The 16,950-nt window shown below is 45.7% G+C and overlaps 2 protein-coding genes across 15 annotated transcripts in view; both read right to left on the bottom strand.

Annotated features, from left to right (window-relative positions):
* Positions 1-124: 124 nt before the first annotated feature.
* On the bottom strand, positions 125-8,372 carry hp1bp3 (heterochromatin protein 1, binding protein 3). 2 transcript variants are annotated; one of them, XM_070959240.1, is made up of 13 exons: positions 8,282-8,372; positions 7,737-7,817; positions 6,350-6,527; positions 5,379-5,441; positions 5,117-5,273; positions 4,882-5,025; positions 4,418-4,477; positions 3,777-3,916; positions 3,572-3,662; positions 2,927-3,086; positions 2,469-2,580; positions 2,152-2,307; positions 125-1,578 (listed from the first exon to the last, which is right to left on the bottom strand). In XM_070959240.1, exons 2-13 carry the CDS (start codon positions 7,801-7,803, stop codon positions 1,059-1,061), a joined length of 1,848 nt encoding a protein of 615 aa, XP_070815341.1. In that variant the 5' UTR covers positions 7,804-7,817; positions 8,282-8,372; the 3' UTR covers positions 125-1,058. The 2 variants fall into 2 exon arrangements, with proteins under 2 accessions (XP_070815341.1, XP_070815342.1); XM_070959241.1 differs by lacking the exon at positions 5,379-5,441.
* A 1,386-nt stretch (positions 8,373-9,758) lies between these two features.
* eif4g3a (eukaryotic translation initiation factor 4 gamma, 3a) overlaps positions 9,759-16,950 on the bottom strand; it is a 51,764-nt gene continuing 44,572 nt past the window's right edge. For 11 of the 13 annotated variants that reach the window (XM_070958237.1, XM_070958241.1, XM_070958242.1 and 8 more), the window contains 12 exons: positions 16,772-16,862; positions 16,001-16,118; positions 15,675-15,898; positions 14,891-15,003; positions 14,344-14,516; positions 13,793-13,918; positions 13,344-13,425; positions 12,849-12,947; positions 12,578-12,724; positions 11,649-11,730; positions 11,375-11,521; positions 9,759-10,789 (listed from right to left, as the gene is read on the bottom strand). In XM_070958237.1, coding sequence (XP_070814338.1) covers positions 10,608-10,789; positions 11,375-11,521; positions 11,649-11,730; positions 12,578-12,724; positions 12,849-12,947; positions 13,344-13,425; positions 13,793-13,918; positions 14,344-14,516; positions 14,891-15,003; positions 15,675-15,898; positions 16,001-16,118; positions 16,772-16,862 — 1,584 coding nt within the window. In that variant the 3' untranslated portion in view covers positions 9,759-10,607. The remainder of the gene's footprint in view (positions 10,790-11,374; positions 11,522-11,648; positions 11,731-12,577; positions 12,725-12,848; positions 12,948-13,343; positions 13,426-13,792; positions 13,919-14,343; positions 14,517-14,890; positions 15,004-15,674; positions 15,899-16,000; positions 16,119-16,771; positions 16,863-16,950) is intronic. The other 2 variants (XM_070958251.1, XM_070958249.1) reach the window with 1 other exon arrangement.

The following is a 16,950-nucleotide window of genomic DNA, read 5'->3' as shown; positions in this document are numbered from 1 at the left end:
AGCTCCCACATCAAAAAACATCGCCGTTCACTTCAAGTTCAACATACCTGATACTACTCTATGTTGTATTTATGTTTTTAAATATTCTCAATGGGCATTGAATAATTAAAAAAAACAGCAAGAGTTTACAAATATAGCCATTTTATTAATGACTTGAAAAAAAAGAAGCTTAACAACACAAGGAATACATGCATGCAGGGTATGTATGAGCTAGTATCCTCCTTTTTCTTAGTCACAACACACATTTCTTACAGTTGGTACTGAATTACAGCTGTGAAGCGATAAAATCAATTCATGTATATGTTTTTTTTACACACACATCAAAAAAACGCTTTTCTTCCCCCCTGTGTGACTTGTTTTGAGATGAATACTAACATAGTGTTTTATCCTCTGAACGTCCTCCACCTGTCACCTGCAGGCCTAATCGTCTCTGGGGGCAACATCATGTTTGAAAATAAACAAAATATCAGCCGTTGATTAGAATAATAATAATAACTTTGAGGACACGTATGGATAGAAATTCAGATTTGGATGCAATACTGCATGGCCAAAATATTCAAATAATAACCTTAAAGTCTGTGTTTTTATAAAACAATATCATTAGTAACCGTCTTTCAGCCCATATTCGAACTTCATGGACCTCATTTCCACCCTCCGTAACACTGACACTTCATTTGATATCAGGAACGTGTGCTTCCAACACCTAACGATCGGATGAGGAACAGATAGAAAAACGGAAGTCACTACATGGCTCTAGTTACAGTATGTCGCATCTTGCTGTGCTCTCTCCGTCCGGCAGCCGGTCGCCGTTTTTACTGCAACGCTAACTGAGCTTTTCTACGCATGGTGATTAAAAAGGAAACTCAGGAACTCAACGTACAGTGAACTGAACTGGTAGGGTAATGCTCTTATTCTACAATAGAAAAAAAAACCAAAAAAAAAAAACCTACTGCCCCGTTGAAAAGGGAGAAAACATTGATAAAAAGAGAGAGAGCACTGAGCGAAGCGGCAGACTGCTGTGCGGCCACAGCAGTCCAGTCCGGAGGACGCTCCTGGGATCAGTACTTCCCTCTCTTGGACTTGCGGGGAGACTGCTTGCTGCTCTTCGCCCCCTTTTTGACCGCAGGCTCTTCCGTGGATGACTCTTGAGGCTCGGGCCGCCTCGACCCGCTTTTGCTTGCTGGCTTTTTCGCTGCGGGCTCCTCGTGGGACGACTCTTCGGGCTTGGATCGCTTGGACCCGCTCCTCGCCGTCTCCTTCGCGACCTCCACCAGGGACGGCTCTTTGGGCGCGGGCCGCTTGGACTCCCTTTTGGTGAGCTTTTTAACGGCCGGCGTTTTGGGCTTTCTCGCGGGAGCCGCTCTCTTGACGAGCGCGGCTTTAGATGACGGCGTGGATTCCTTCTTAGAGGCTGACGGTTTCCTCGCCGGCCTCTTGGCTGAAGGGGCCGCTTTCTTGGCCGGAGACTTCTTTGCGAGGGGGCGTCCTCTGCCTTTGGCCTTTGACTGACTGGCGCTCCGAGATTTCTTGGCCGGCGGAGGGCGGCGAGCTTTGGGTGGAGGCCTCTTCTGAGATTTCCTACAAGTAATTTGAACAGGCAGCGTGTAATTATACACAAATCACATACGAGAGCAAAGAAAGCAGCATGAGTGAAGAGAGTAACGCCTGCACGCCGACTCCAAACCACACGTTTATTTAGACGGACAACATTTTGATTCCTGTTGGATCTCCGTCAGGTCAACATCGTCAACAACGGTTGTGTCAGTGTATAATATGATGCATACGTGTGATGATGATGATGATAATGTGCATTTACACAGCTGATTTTCTATTTTTTATCCTTTTTATCTTGACCCAGCTGTGCCACTTGCTGGCTGTAACGACTTGATTTCCCCTGGGTGGGATCAGTTAAGTCTTGTCTTATCTTATGTTTGTGATGCATGTCTCTGTCCTCCCGCTCTCTGGGTTTAATGTGCCGTCTCGCTGTGACCGTCTCTACCTGATGAAGATGCAACTGGGATCCACGTGCTGCTCGTCTAAATCCATGTATGGAGTCGCAGGCGCCACTCTTCATCATAGCAGCTGTTTCATTATAAATGACGGAGGAACTGCAGACCTTAGTCCTCTGTTAAGGACACGAAGGACACCCACCTCTTCCGGGAGGGAGCCTCGTCCTCGGACTCCTCCTCTTCTTCTGACTCTTCCTGGTCCTCGTCAGACGAGTCAGCTGTCCGCCTCTGCTTGGGGGAAGGCTGACCGTCTTTCTTGGGAAGCTTTTTGAACTTGTCTGGGTACAAGATAGCCGGGCTGGAGAGAAAAACAAACACAAAATGATCAGAGAAGATGACACATAGAAGACAAGTACGGCAGCTGTGTAGGTTCCTCTGCTGCGACAGCCACTTTGTCAAAGCTGCTATTTAAACAGTATGAAACAAGGAGAATAAAGGACCCCTTCCCAAATGTTGTACCTGGGGTAGAAAGGGAACGAGAGCTGGTAGGTGCCCGTGAAGCCGTGACCGGTGATCTGCTCCATCCAGCCGAGGACTTTACACTTCGTCAGGGTCCTCCTCAGATTGGCCACTGAAGAGGAGAAGCACAAACTGTGTTTTTCAAAGCTCATCCTGCAGCGAGTTCAGGTTTCAGGTTACAAAATCAAAAGCACACGTTGCACAACGAGTCCTTAAAGTGACACTCTGTCTCCACCCAAACTCCACCGTTTGAGATGCTGAGATATGAGAGAGACGTTCACGGCGCATTCAGAAAAATCTTCAACGCTGAAGCCTCAAGCTGAACTGAATCAGCAGCTGTTAGGAGAGGAGCTAAGCTTTAATCAAATTCAAGCAAAACTGGATGGATGGACAGCAGAAGGGTGGAGGATTACGCTGCAGGTGTGAAAGTTGTCAGTAATGATCTGAGGCGGTCTTACCTAGTTGGTACTCCTTTCTGTCCTTGTTGGCGTCGACTAGGTATTTACGTAGAGTGGTGGTGCTGCAGGTTTTAGGTTCATTCATGGCTGTGATGGCGGCTGTGATGGCGTCCTCCAGGGCGCCGCCTTTCAGCAGGACCTGGTTACCAGTTCGCTTCAGCTGTGAGTCAGACATAAACATTTTTAGGATATGAGGTCATCTTCTCATTTCACGCCATCTGTAGCTTCTGGCTCTGTCACCAGTGCTTTTAAAGGATAAGTCTTGTGAGTTTGTCATTTTGTTTTACTGAACTCAATCTCAAGCATCAGTCATGAAACTTTCAGAATGAACACGTGTTCCTGGAAATAGCCTGGTCCCAAATAGCTCACTGTTAGGTTGCAATGCTTGTGTGAGTTTTTGCACCCAAAGGACAGGTGTGCTATTACGAGGAGACGGAGTGATGTCATGGCAGGTGCACTGCTCAGGACTCCATGAGGATTCTCCAGAAAGCTGCAAGCAGGAATACCAGAGGCCAAGTAATCAGCTCGTTCCGGACGGGCAGGTTTTGATCAGCCACTGCATGAGTGTCGCCGATCCCTCTTCACAACAACTGAACAATTTATGTGCAACAAAAATGAATAAATCGGTGTTTTAAAGAGCTTTACCTGGAAAGTCCCTCTGGCTCCTTTCCCTGTGATTTGCTCCAGCTGACCTTTCTCCACCGCCTTCACCAGCGCCGCCTTTAGGACTTCTGGCCTGAGGACGAACCACAGTCATTCATGTATTCAATTAACACAACTTCACACATCACACGAGTTACTGAGCTGACAGAATCAGTGGTTAAACTGTGTGAAACTTGATGCTCCGTACCTGCTCTCGATGTTGAGGCTGGGGAAGTGCTGCTCCAGGTATTTCTTGATCAGGTTGTAGGAGGCCTCTTTGGGCTCACAGAGCCGAGTGATGATGAGAGGAAGAGCGTCTCCCAGAGACTCAGTCTTCTGAGCAGCTTTCTAAAACACCATCCGTTTACAGACATGACTATTACAACCAAACACATCCCAGTCTCATAGGGAAAATTTGGAAGAGGAAACTGTTGACGCTACGTCATCAGCAGAAGGATTAGATCCATGAAACACTGTCACTGTGATTTCCTGCTGAAGGTATTCTGCTGCTGAGCACAAACACTGTCCTAGCTGGACATCAATGGACGGGATTAAAACTTAACTCCTGACTTTAAGAAACATTTCAGTGCTTATGAGCTTTCTTGCACAGAGTTAGAAGATCAGTAACTCTGATATCTATCCTAGCTTAGCCCAGACTGGAAACGGGGAAAACAGTTAGCATGACTAACAGTAAGATCACTCATCAGCACGTTTTATCTCATTTGTTCAATCTGTACAAAAATATAGGAACTCTGCTCGGCAGCCAGCTGAGACTGGAGGAAGATGCTGCTCCCTTCCAAAGAATACATTAACTACTGTGCATCACTTCCTGCCTCTGCTGTAACTTACCTTAGACAAGGTGGACTGCTTCCCGATGGCGAAGGTTCCTGAAAGGCCTTTACCCTTCAGCTGTGTGAGAGACAGCAAACACGAGAGTGAACAGACCTACATGACATCTGTGAGGTCGATCAGTGGCTAACCCTTCCCCTGAACGGCAACCGACCAATCAGAGGTGAGCTCAAGCTGTAGTAAGATCAATGATCGACACTTAAAGGTCCGGTGTGGAGGATTTAGGGCTCCCTGCTAAAAGCAAACGCCCTCTCTAGAGTCAGTGTTTGGTTTGTCTGTTCTGGGCTACAGTAGAAACATGGCGGTGCAACACAACAATTCTTATTATCAGGCGATAACACACCTGAAAACACACTCAGGAATATTATGTTTCATTTCTGCCAATAGATCCCCTGAAATCCTACAGCTGGACCTTTAATGTTCCACTGAAAACGTACGTTCCTTCACCAATCGACGCTCTTTACCTGTTTGATGGTTCCCTTCTCCAAATGCTTCTTCATTGCTTTCTTGATGAGAAACTTCTTCTTGTCAAGCTCCATCCCCGGGTATTTTTTCACAATATATTTCATGACGGACTGGTATGAAACCCCGAATCTGTCGTTACAAGACTGCAAAAGAAAGCGGACAAGAAATCACACATAGGAAGAAAGAAGCGCGGTGGCTGCTGAGAGCTGAGGTTTCCAGAGTCTGCACACACACCGTTATAGCTTCGATGAGGATATTATCCACTTTGTTCTGAGTGCCTGCAAAGTTGGTGACGGGCACTTTTTTGCTGGCAGTGACGCTAGCCCACGCAGGAATTGTCCTTTTCACCTTCTTGACTTTGGCTTTCTCGTACTTGTAGCCGTCCTTCAACCTGTCGCCAAAGGGAGCAAGACACAAGTTCGGTGAAGTGGCTCGTTTCTTTAGGAGCGATATTTCACTGTGATTGTTACCACCCTTATCTTTATCACATCCTCACCTTAGTAGGAGAACATAGCAGTGTGTTGCACATTGTCCAGCCGCGCAGTCCTTGCATTTGTCACTTTGTCCGTTTGCCACCGACGGGAAAGACAAAATGAAGTTTCAGAACATCTGTCTTAATGATCATCATGGTAATTTGACCCTAACTGAGCTGCTAAGCTAGTGTGCTAAGTGCAGGAAGGAGAATGTTTGCTTTGCCAAAGGTCTGGGAGAAGGAAAGAAGGAGAAATTACATGAATGATTAACTTGGAAAGCCAAATTTAATGCTCCCCTGTTCTTCCTCGCCTGTATCTTATTTCCTTTAGAATACACAGGCACCCAAACATATTCTGGACAAATGGTTGAAAGAAAGAAATTTGTCCAAGAGGCAAAACCGTTTGATCACCTACAGCTACACTGCAGGGCCTTTTCCTAAAAATCACAACATCCATCCATCCATCCATCCATTATCTACAAGCGTTTAACCTTTGGAGGGTCACGGGGGGGGGGGCTGGACACTGGGCGAGAGGCGGGGAGCACCCTGGACAGGACGCCAGTTCATCACAGGGCTGACACATAGAGACAAACAACCATTCACACCTACGGGCAATTTAGAGTCAAATTCAGACATATTTGGCTTTTTCATACTTTCTCAGCATCATTCTGAATGTTGTTCAGCTTGTCGTCGATAACTCTGCTCTATCTGTTCAGACGTTCACTGAACTGCTAACAAAAGGCCAAACTTTCACGTCCTCTCCTCCTGGACTCCTCCAAGACTGCGGTCAAAGGGACTGGTACACCTGTCTGACGTCTGTCTGATGGATGTGGCCGTGACAGGTCACATCTTTTGGAAATGCAACACTACAACCACGAGAGGAGCAGTCTGCTGTTATCCAGCAGAGGTAAGGATAATAGAAACGGATAAAAGTGCTATCAGAGTGAAATATCGCAGTGTTCAGAGTTGCAGACTAGCTCTCTGGTGAAACTCACTCTTTCTTCTCCGTCCCTTCGCCTCCCTTCTCCGTCACGGCGCCTTCGGCCTTCTCCCCATTCTCTGTGGGCTCTGTGGCGCCCGTGGCCGCGGCCTCCTTCGACTCGGCCGTTGTTGCTGAAGATGCAGCCTGCTCCTCGTCAGCAGAGGGCGACTCCTCTGAGGAGGCTTCAGGCTCTGAGGGGAGAAAGCCATTGAAATTAAAAGTGGAAAAAGATGTGCAATCAAAACACATATAGACATTTCTTTTTTGTCCCCCCTCTCTGATTACTTTTGGCATCGGGTGTACTTATTCAGAGTCCAAGCTCATGAATGTGCAATTAACCACTATAATATCTACATTAAACTACTATCAACACAGGAAGAGGCGTTAAGAAGTCAGCTCAGATTCAGCAGATCATCTCGTGTTACAAAACCTTGTTTTACACACTGCATTGTAAAAAATACCATGGTGATAAATGACTCTGTTTTTTGCGGTTTTCTATTTTTGTTTGTTCTGCTTTTGGAAATAATTTTGGAAAAAAAAAAAAAAAAGTCACACAATTTCCGCAATTCAACGAGAGAGAGAGAGACTGTGGGAGCATCCCGAACCGCAAAATCACAACCAATCTCAAAATACACGTCAGGGAATAATGTTAACATGCGCAGATAAAAGTCTGCAACCCACGGTTAAGAGACGCTGATGCTGTGACAGACACGGGATAAGAGGCAATGGGGCAAGTCTCCGGCTGAAATCGACCCATGGATGCTGCGGTTATATGATATGCACCTTAACCACGATGAAAGACTGATGCTACTGCTGCGGTTGTACGCGAGTGTAACACCTTTACAGTGTGTGGTTTTCCTTGTGTTGGGTTTGATTTCCATACTGCTGTGCATGATTCGACCATGTGACTCTGGACTGACTGACTGCTGATCTGCTGTGGTTAGACCTTCACTCTGCAAAGTGTCAGAGATGCTGACTTACTTCATATCAAAGTGTTGATGACAGCTGAGATTTCTGTTATAACAGCTTAAATATGGTGTTTTTCTGAGCTTAAAGGCTGCCTGCTTGTCCGTCATATCCACATTACACTTTCATCCTCTCATAGAGTTGATATTACCCACTTCTAACTTTAAATCTGCACCCAAGTAGCTAAAATACTGCAGTATTTGATTCTGACACCATCTGACTGAGTCTAACGACGTGTCTCTGTGATGGATTGTTGTAAACACAAGCTCAGCATGCCCACACGTCCATCTCCAGACTCCACATGGACGCTGGATGTGTGGCTGTCATGGCCCCTGAGTGGGCTGTCATGGCCCCTGAGACAACAGAGGAACCTGTGTCAGAGATGATGGTGCGTTCACGGGTCTTCGGTTAAGGGGACACAACCCCGGCCTAACCTTTCTCTGCTGCAGCGGAGGGGGCCTTCTCCTGGGTTGGAGTCGCTGCTGCTCGGCGAATCGGCATCACACGAGATTTACCTGCATGGAGAAAGAACACGTATGTGAGCACCAGGGAAGCACGGGAACAGCACCGGTTCGAGGCCCGCTCTGTGCTACGTTATCTGCGTGGTTAACGTTACAAATGGCCAGACTGCCAAACCCACTTCATTCATTGAGGCCCATCATCTTCACACCGGAGAAAAGATGGATTTAGTTGAAGGGTGGCTACTTTTAAGACGCTGCACCGCTCCCTGGCCCACCCGCCAGCCTTCGCCAGTGCATTCAATCAATTTCACGCAACCCAGAAAATGAGTAGCCAGAAAATTTCGGCAATTTCGCCATTTTGTCTTGGCTTACACACACAGTGATGGCGTCGCACAAGGCAGATAAAATTCATTTCAGTTGCATGGAGTAAAAACCACCGGCCTGCGTCTTTTTCCAACATCGCGTCTGTGCAGCTGCGTGTATGGCTAAAGGCGTGACTTGGTACGAACGAAACTTACCTTTTGCTCGTCCCGAAAAAGTGAGTTACTTTGTACTAAATTTCTGCACGATCCTTTATTTAGATTTCTCTGTTTACGAGCCCCGCCCCATAAGACCGTTGGTCACGTCGTAGCGTCACAGAGCACGTTCAAGGATTCCCACTGTCATGGCCGCCCATAGCAACCGCAAAAAGCCCTATTTTGTCTGTAACGAACAAAATATCGAACAAACTCCACCAAACAAAATGTGATTCAGTTTTCAGCGCGTGGTTTAGCATTAGCCGACTGATGCTAGTGGAAGGAAGCTAGCTAGCTCTCCGACAAAGGTGTTTTTTCCGCTGTCTTTCAATGTTTTTTCTGAAAAGCTCGAGGTTTTCTCTCCATATCTTAAGTTAACTCGATGTCTTCTACCGTAAAGGTTATTAAAACCTGAACGCATCATAATTTTAGCCGAGATGAGACATTTATTACAGTGTAAGCGTTCAGGAACTACAGCACTGAAGAGGTTTTGGCAGCCTGTCTACGGCTGAGGCTCATGGGAGCTGTAGTTGTCTAACGCTAACAAAGTTCAAATGAGGAGAAGCTCGACATTTGTGATTTAATACAGTTGTAGTTCAGCGTAAAACATCTTAGATGTATTAAAGTTGACTGGAAAGTGATCAAATAAGTCCACTACACAGAACTGAAAGCTGCCCCTTAAAAACGGGCACTTATCCAATAACAACAGTGTATATCAGCAGACTTTTTCACCACTATCCCTATCAGGACTGTAACTAACATGTTTAATCTGTACTCTTTAAATACGGTTTGGTGTATAAAATATGTGGAAATTGTGAAAAATGCATATACAATGACCCAACATCTGGTATGACTTCTTGAAATGGCCTATTTTGTCAGAATAGTCCAAAACCCAAAGAAACAATGGCATACAACAGAAATTCCTCACAATTAAAATGCTTGAATTTTCTGTCAACTGACGAATCGATTAATCGTATCGGCTCTCGTCTCCATGTTCACAATGGGTGCCTAAAATGCCATATGGATGAATTCCAAACAAACGAACAGCTGTAAAGACAAGTGAATGCATCAGAGGTCTAGTGACAGCCACATTTGATGACACTGTGGAAGGAATGAAACTGCATGCCTGAGCTCATGGACACATGTCTCAACTGGATTTAGACGCAAAAATCTAAAACTTGTGGTCGAAGACAAGCGAGAAATGAACAGTTTCAACACCAAGGCACCAAATGTTAGTTAATTCATGAAGACTGTTGATACTTCCGTGGCTCAGCAGACCAAACCAGCGGCTCCCAGCGACTCCAGCTGCTCCTCCAGGTCAACTCACGCAGCTCTTCTGAGGATGCCACGGCGTCACCCAAACATAAAAACTCCTCAATTTAACACACAGACACACACACACAGGGACACCACAAGAAAATAACCGTGCAACCCGCATCTCCAATCATCAAAAGAACAAATCATGAGAATCAGCATTTTTTAAATACGTTTTTTGTCTTTAATGTATTTACAAGCTTTAATCTGCTCTGTAGGTCTGAAGTATTACAAGCATTTCACGTTCAGCGACCCTGGCCATTTGCTTTTTAAAGTTGCATTGTTGCTCATTTCGTTTGGATTTGTATCCGGTTTGTTCCTCTGCGTTTGTTTAGACAGTTCTGTGGACTGACTTGCATCGCTTCTTGAATGCATACCTCTGCCTCTCATGAGGCGTATGTACAGATATCGACGTAGAGCAAGCCAAGGCTGAGGGAAACACTTCCTGGTTACTAGGAGATAACCTTTGACCTCAAAACGTCATACGTGGACAACGTTAATAGCTTCTGTGCATCCACTCCTTTTTATCTCTGCTTCCCCTTCATCCCAAAATAATTTTGCTTCACCCTGTTTTAAACCAAACAGTGTGGAATCCAGGGAGCTATTTATTTCACAATTATTATTTTGTTATTATAATTAATTATATTGTTATTTCTGTTGTCATGTTCTCATTTGTGAGCATCTGCAAATGTTAAATAACTTTCATATTTGCAGTCCTTAAAAAAATAATAAATTAAAGAGTCCAGAACCTATGTATCTTTTAAGTCTCTTCTTAAAAAGTAACAAAAGAAAAGTAAGTTAAAATTTAAAACAAAAATATTTTCTATGTATAATACAGGTATTTAGTGCTTCCGCCGTTGGAATCCAAACTCAAAATGGCGGCATGTTTCAGAACCGTACCGCAGAAAAAAATTCCAGCCGTAAACATGTCGTCCTGCCCACACAACCATTTTGAACGTTTGTTCTGCCGTAAGGATGCAGTTCTACTACGTCGTGTCCCCGGGTGTCTCCCTCGTCAATTGTCCTCCGACTCCTCCTCCGCCTCCCGCAGCCAGGTGAAGAAGGCCGTGACGGACTTGAGGGCCACCCCCTTACCGTGCTGCTCGGCGGGGTCTTTGCTCGTCTCCCACTTGTAGAAAGCGTCCTCTGAGATGACGTCCTCGTCATACAGACAGTCAAAGAACATCCGGAGAAGGTCTGGAGGAGCAGAGACACATCGGTGAGATGAGGACTCTGAAAGCTCGACTGATGAGTGAATCAAAGAGTGAAGTCATTTACACAACAGATCCGACTCTGCTTTCTGTCCTGCTGCAGTAACCCCTCACCATCTGTACTCCAGTTCATTAAAAAGCTTCCCAGCAGCTCCCCTCTTTGAAGACATGCACTCTGGAGGAGGTGCGGACCACTGTTTTAAATCTGGGAGGTTCAAAAGAAGTTCATTTCCTGAGGCTGTTCCACTCTTAAAGCGTAAATCCTGCACCTCGAGGTACATTTTGTTTTTGTTCTGTGGTTTTCTACATAATTATTTGAGGTATTTTAGTATCATTCAGGTTCACTCATATGAACTCATGTCCCCTGTTCCCCAAACTCCATCTGCAGAGGATCATGTGACACAATCAGCAGCTTCAGACCAGCTCCTACATGCTGGTCTGGGTTATATTGTCTATCATAATATTTCTTAAAACACTGGTATAAATAAAATTTTAAAAGTAAGCCTCATAGTTTCGTCAGGAGGAGTAAACAGGAGGAGGTAGGAGGAGTAAACCATGATGCAGCACTTACTTGGAGGCTGATCGAGGGCGACGATCAGCGCCTGAAGTGCATAAAGTGCTTGCAGCTGTCGCTCAGTGTCTGAGTTAAGGTACTTGAGTAATACAGGCAATCTCCTCTGGATGATGGCCGTGTCCACTCGACAGTTGGTGTTATCATCTGTTCGGTAAAGCAGGAGGCAGAGTGAGCGCACGCTGCGGCAAGTGCGGCAGCGTGTAAAATTGCGATCGGCGGTGCAATCTGAGCAGAACGCAGGGATCGCTCCTCCAGGTGGTGGAGCGCTTACCTTTCACTGCTGCCTTACACACAGCTGTCATCAAGGCCCTCAGGAAGGGGGACGAGCTCATCTGAGATTCATCTAGGTTGGCCTGGGAAATGGAGCACAGCGGAGGACAAAACACACCATTCGTCAGTTTCACGTGGCTCAACACGCGAGAACGGGGAGCACCTTCAGTAAGAATACAAAGAAGGAACAAGTCACACCCAACAAAGGGCGGATGAGTGCTGAGTGGAGTGCTGTGGGAGGATTTTGCCTGAATTGTGGGAGCAGCACAGAGGGATGAGCTGTCCTCAGAGCACCAGGACAACTGTTTACGATGGTTTCCCTTTGCATCATGTACTATTTTTGGATGCTCTCATCACTGTGGCCACAGTTAATCCAGCTGCATTTCTGACCATTAAAACCCGCTCCAGCAGCGTCTGTTCCAGACCGTCCGCAGCAAAGTTTAAACCACCTGCTCCAGCGAGATCTCCACATTACCTTCTCCTCTCTGCGTTGATTTTTGTAGATCGCTTGACTAAATGATTGTGTTGTTTGGCCATTATAAGCCACCGTACCTTGAATGGGTATCCATGGCAATACCAATGAACATGCTCTGGTTCAGTCTGGTTCACAGTCATGTAACTTGACTCGTCTGTTCGTGTTGTGTTTATTCTCAACAAACCAGCAGTTATTTCAAGACTCACACGTAAACTACGTTATACAGTTTTCATCCTGTTTATTTTCTGACTTGCGACCCTGCAGGACCTGCGAGATCCCAGTCCCAGAGCAGCAAGCACTTCCTGCCTGTGAGCATCTGAGCAGACCTTCTGTCAAACCTCCACTCTAATTCAGTAACCATGTGTCATTAATACCAGAGTGCCCCTCTGAATTTTAGCCACTGGCTAGCAGAGTCTGGGTGAGAAACATGTGCATACGTGTCCCACTTGTCATACCTCCACCCAGTCAAAGATCTGCTCATCACTGGCCATGTCCTCCAGGAGGAGTCTCTCCAGCTGCTGGCTCAGCTCCTCAGGAGACAAGATCCTTTTCGACTGAGCCGCCTCAGGGCTGGAGCTGTCCGACAGAATGAACTGGAGCTTCTGTTTGCATCGAGAGGAGAGGACGTTGATATGATGAGGAGGTGACACACAAGGAAAAGACGATGAAATGGACAAAAGAAAGCGGAGGAAGGGTACATTGATATCTCTTGGCTTTTTCACCAACCTGTTGTGAGATGAAAGTCTGGACGTCCTCTCCCTCAGGCAGGAAGTCGGTCCAACTGAGGCCAGAGTCCCTCCACAAAGAACTCACAGTCCTATGGCTCTGCGGGGACAAGACGAGACAGCGTCAAACCTCTCCTCACCCAAATATCTCATTTCTTCAGTTTGACTTCCAGGCAGGAAAAAGATCTTAACAGGCTAAAATACACGACAAATCAAAAGGACAAAATAACCTCGTCCATCTGATTAATGCTAATAATTGTAGTTTAGGAATAATCAAAAGGTAGTGCAACAATAAAACTGCATTTTTGTCCTTATTTTGGCCTTCAGAACAACATTTCTTCACATGGCTGCACATGATATGACCAGTCATATAATCCACCCTTAACCCTGACAGACCTTTAAGCGAGCTACTCCACTGGCTTTACAATGTGAGCAGGCAACATCAGCGTACACAAAACTAATTCAAACGACAGCTGCAGATGAAAGTGTTGCTTACCATTTGTTTGCATAGTAAGTGCAGTATTTCAGAAATTAAGATCCCGGCTCTTCCCACAGGAAGCAAAGGTTTGCTTAGTTCACTGCGAACAAACAGAGACGACAGGAATGAAACGTTAAATAAAGCTTTCAAACAGAAACGCTTCACTCTGAGACACCGAGGACAGTTTCCCATGTGGTCCTCAGTGCCTGTGCGCTCCTAACATGCGTGTCCGAAATTAACCTTGGAGACGAGTGCAGGAGGGAGGAACATAAACCCGAAGCACGTCGCTCACAGTGCGACAACACTGATCAAACTGTTGTATTGTGGTGGTAAACAAAGCAGCTAGTTCGGCCAACACGACATATGTGCACATTTTTCCTGAGCAAACATGCCAATTTTTACTTCATTTTTAGCATACGGCCTCCTACAGTATCGAGGGATTGACTCGGGTGTAGCTGTGTGAGTACCTAAAGAGCTCTCTCATAGAGAAGCCCCCTTCCCTCAGCACGGGGCTGAGCAGCTCGGCCAGGTACAGCCAGATGTGGGGAATGTCGATGGCCATGTCATCCGCTTGCTCCAGCGTGTCTGCAAACCTGAGAACACAAAGACACACAGAGGACACAGCTTAAAATATTGTCCCAAAACAGATGTTTCACAGGGCTGAAAGTTGACAGTTCACACAGAGATTATCTTATACACAAGATTGTTAATAGTTTTTAAATGACCATTTAGTTTTAAGTTAATTCTCCTGTTTTTCAATGCAATGTTTATTATTTTCACTTTCATTTATTTGACTATAGAGCACAGCATAATGTTTTATTGTAGCTACTCGCCACAAAATCATTAGAAAGGGACATTTTAGAACAAGCAAATGTGTTTCAATCAATATTCTCACTTTAACAGAAAAGTGGCCGAGCACTAAAAAACGCCTGCGACTCTAAAAAGTGAACGTTAGCTCCTCGTCCATAGAAGCGGCTCGATTGTTGGGGCCGAGTGCTTTCAGGCGAGGTGAACTGACCCTTTGCTGAAGTGGGGTTTGGGCAGGAGACCCTGCTGCAGCAGCTGGAAGAGAAGCTGGCCCATGTGGTCCCGTGTTATCTGACTGCGCTCCAGAGTCGACTCCACCCCGACACGCACAAAGATGTTCAGCTGAGAGCCCAAGTCCAGCTCGTCCACGCACTGGATGGCCTCCTGCGGGAGAGACAGACACGTGTGGTCACATGACATGTTGGAGTCTTTCAGTTACTGTTACACACCCAGTGATGAAAGAGGAAAGATTAAAGCTACAACCCAATAATTTAGGATAAACACAGGAATCTGTAGACTTCATTCAATGTGTTTTTAAGAGGAAAAATCAATTTTCACAGCATCACCAAAGAAAATTCGGCATTTAAATCATAGATTATGTGAAGACAAATCAGCTGTTTGAATCCTGTTCATCCACAGGACATGAAGCAACTGATTTATCATCAACATCCTTCTATGCACCCGTTTGCAGATGCACATTCAAACGTTTGCACCTGAACTGGCGACTGCTGCATCTGTCTCCCTGTGAATCTCAGTACCTTGTAGTCATTTATGTGCAGGAACTCGTCGATGATGGACTTGGACTTCCTCTCTACCTCCTCCTCAGACAGAGCAGGTCTGTCCGGGGTCTGGACTGCTGGCTCAGCTTTCACTGTCGAAGAAAAATAGAAAGATCCATGACGCCTCTGATTAAATCCTCCACATGAATACCAGCTGACATTCTGATTTGAATCATTATGCTATTTACAGATTATGAGCAAAGTTTGCTTCCAAAGGTGCAACTTGTGATCCACATTTATGCTTTTTAGGGAAAACCTATCAGGAATAGACTATTCTCTTAACTTTAAAGGCCTAAAAGTGTTGACAGCCATAGAAATTATTGGCAAAGCAGATTCAAAAACAATATATTGACATTTGGTACTGGGATGATCCTTTTGTTTATAGACAGGATTTCAACCTGCTGTAGCTCCTACACTGATTTTCATGGACTGAAAAAAAAAATGTATAAGTAAATGTAAATGAGGTTAAAATGAAGGTATGTTTGTGCTGATGCCATTACAGGAGAGTTTGCATTAGAAATGTTTGAACAGCAGAAGAAGAAGAAGAACAGAAGAAGTTGATATTTAATTTAATTTCATCATTGTGATCAGTTGAGAAACTGAAATTCTATACAATTTTCCTGTAAATATAATAATATATAAGAACATTTTTGAGAACTGTACATAAAGGTGAAAATAATGGCAAAAACTCGATTTTCTAGCTGCTGTTGGTTTAAGAAAATAAATCAGTTTGTCTGCTGTCGTGCAGCGCCGTGCGTCTCACCGGCCTCCTTGATTCGGCTGCGCTCCGGCTCCGTTTTGTCCTCGGTGACGCTCGGCCTCCGGGGCTCGGCTCCCTCTCGCTCCCGGTCTCTTCGCGATTCGTCGAGGATTTGGCTCTCCAGCAGCTCCTTCGAGCTGCCTCCCCTGATGAACGGTCCGGGCCGCGACGACGGAGGGGTGGACATCAGTGGCTTGTCGCTGCGTTCCCTCCCTGTGCTGCCCCGACTGCAGGGAGAAAAACCAAACAAGTCAATCGGACTGTTGCAGTATCTGAAAGAATAACTACCAGATGTGCAGAGATACTATGATTTCTGTGATGTCCTTTACCTTCCCAGAGCTCTCCTGGAGTCAAACTCTGGGTTCTGAGCAGCAGTGGCGGAGGGCTGAGGCGGAGGCGTAGACTGCAGCGCAGAGTAACGATTGAGGCCGGCTGTCCGTGACAGTTCTGTCATGCAGAGAAAAGTTAGAAGAGACTCCAATGACAACAATTAGCATGAAAAATCCTGAAAAATGTATATTAAATGTTTGAGTTAAAGCCAAATAATTCACTGGAGTGTTGTTTCACCTGAGCCTCTGAATATGCAGTATGACTAATGTGTCAAGAGGGGCAGAATCCACGTGACGCAGCGACTGGTCAGATGTGTCAGGTGGGTCTGAACTGCCCTCTGTCTCTTTAATTACTCTTTACACAATTGACTGTCACATCATAACGATGTGACATTCAGGAAACTTCAGTTGATCTGACCATCACGCCTGGTTTTCAGCATCTAGTTCGGATGTCCTTTCATCTCCTGCCATCTAATCTAGTTGGAAACAGTTTGACTCTTTCAAGAAATGAACCTTTCCTTCCACTCAGATCTTGACATGTAATGTGAAAGTGAAATCTGAGCCCGGGAGATGAAGAATAATCCTCCACCTCTGAGTCACTGTTTGGGGTTTGCTACGCTGAATCTGAGGCACAAGATGAAGTACGTTTGGCTGCGTGATGAACATCCTTCTCACTGTCTTTCACAGCCTGTGCAAAACCGCCAGCTCCTGCTCGTGCCGTGTTTCGACCCACTGTGGTCACTGTGGGTCAGTTCATTTGCGTATTCTTACCTGAGTCACTGGCCTTGGCTCCTCCACTGCTGCCCTTCACCCACGTGACTTGAGCCCGAGGGCCCAACTGGATCTTCTCGTCCATTTGAGGCTGCAGGATAATTTAAGAACAAGTTGCAAGCTCACATTGAAAACTGAAAGCAGAAGGCAAACGAAGACACACATTACTTGATCCACAG

Source organism: Chaetodon trifascialis, chromosome 3 (assembly GCF_039877785.1).
Source record: "Chaetodon trifascialis isolate fChaTrf1 chromosome 3, fChaTrf1.hap1, whole genome shotgun sequence".
Classification (NCBI taxonomy): Eukaryota; Metazoa; Chordata; class Actinopteri; order Chaetodontiformes; family Chaetodontidae; genus Chaetodon; species Chaetodon trifascialis.
This window is presented reverse-complemented; position numbering and strand designations above follow the sequence as displayed.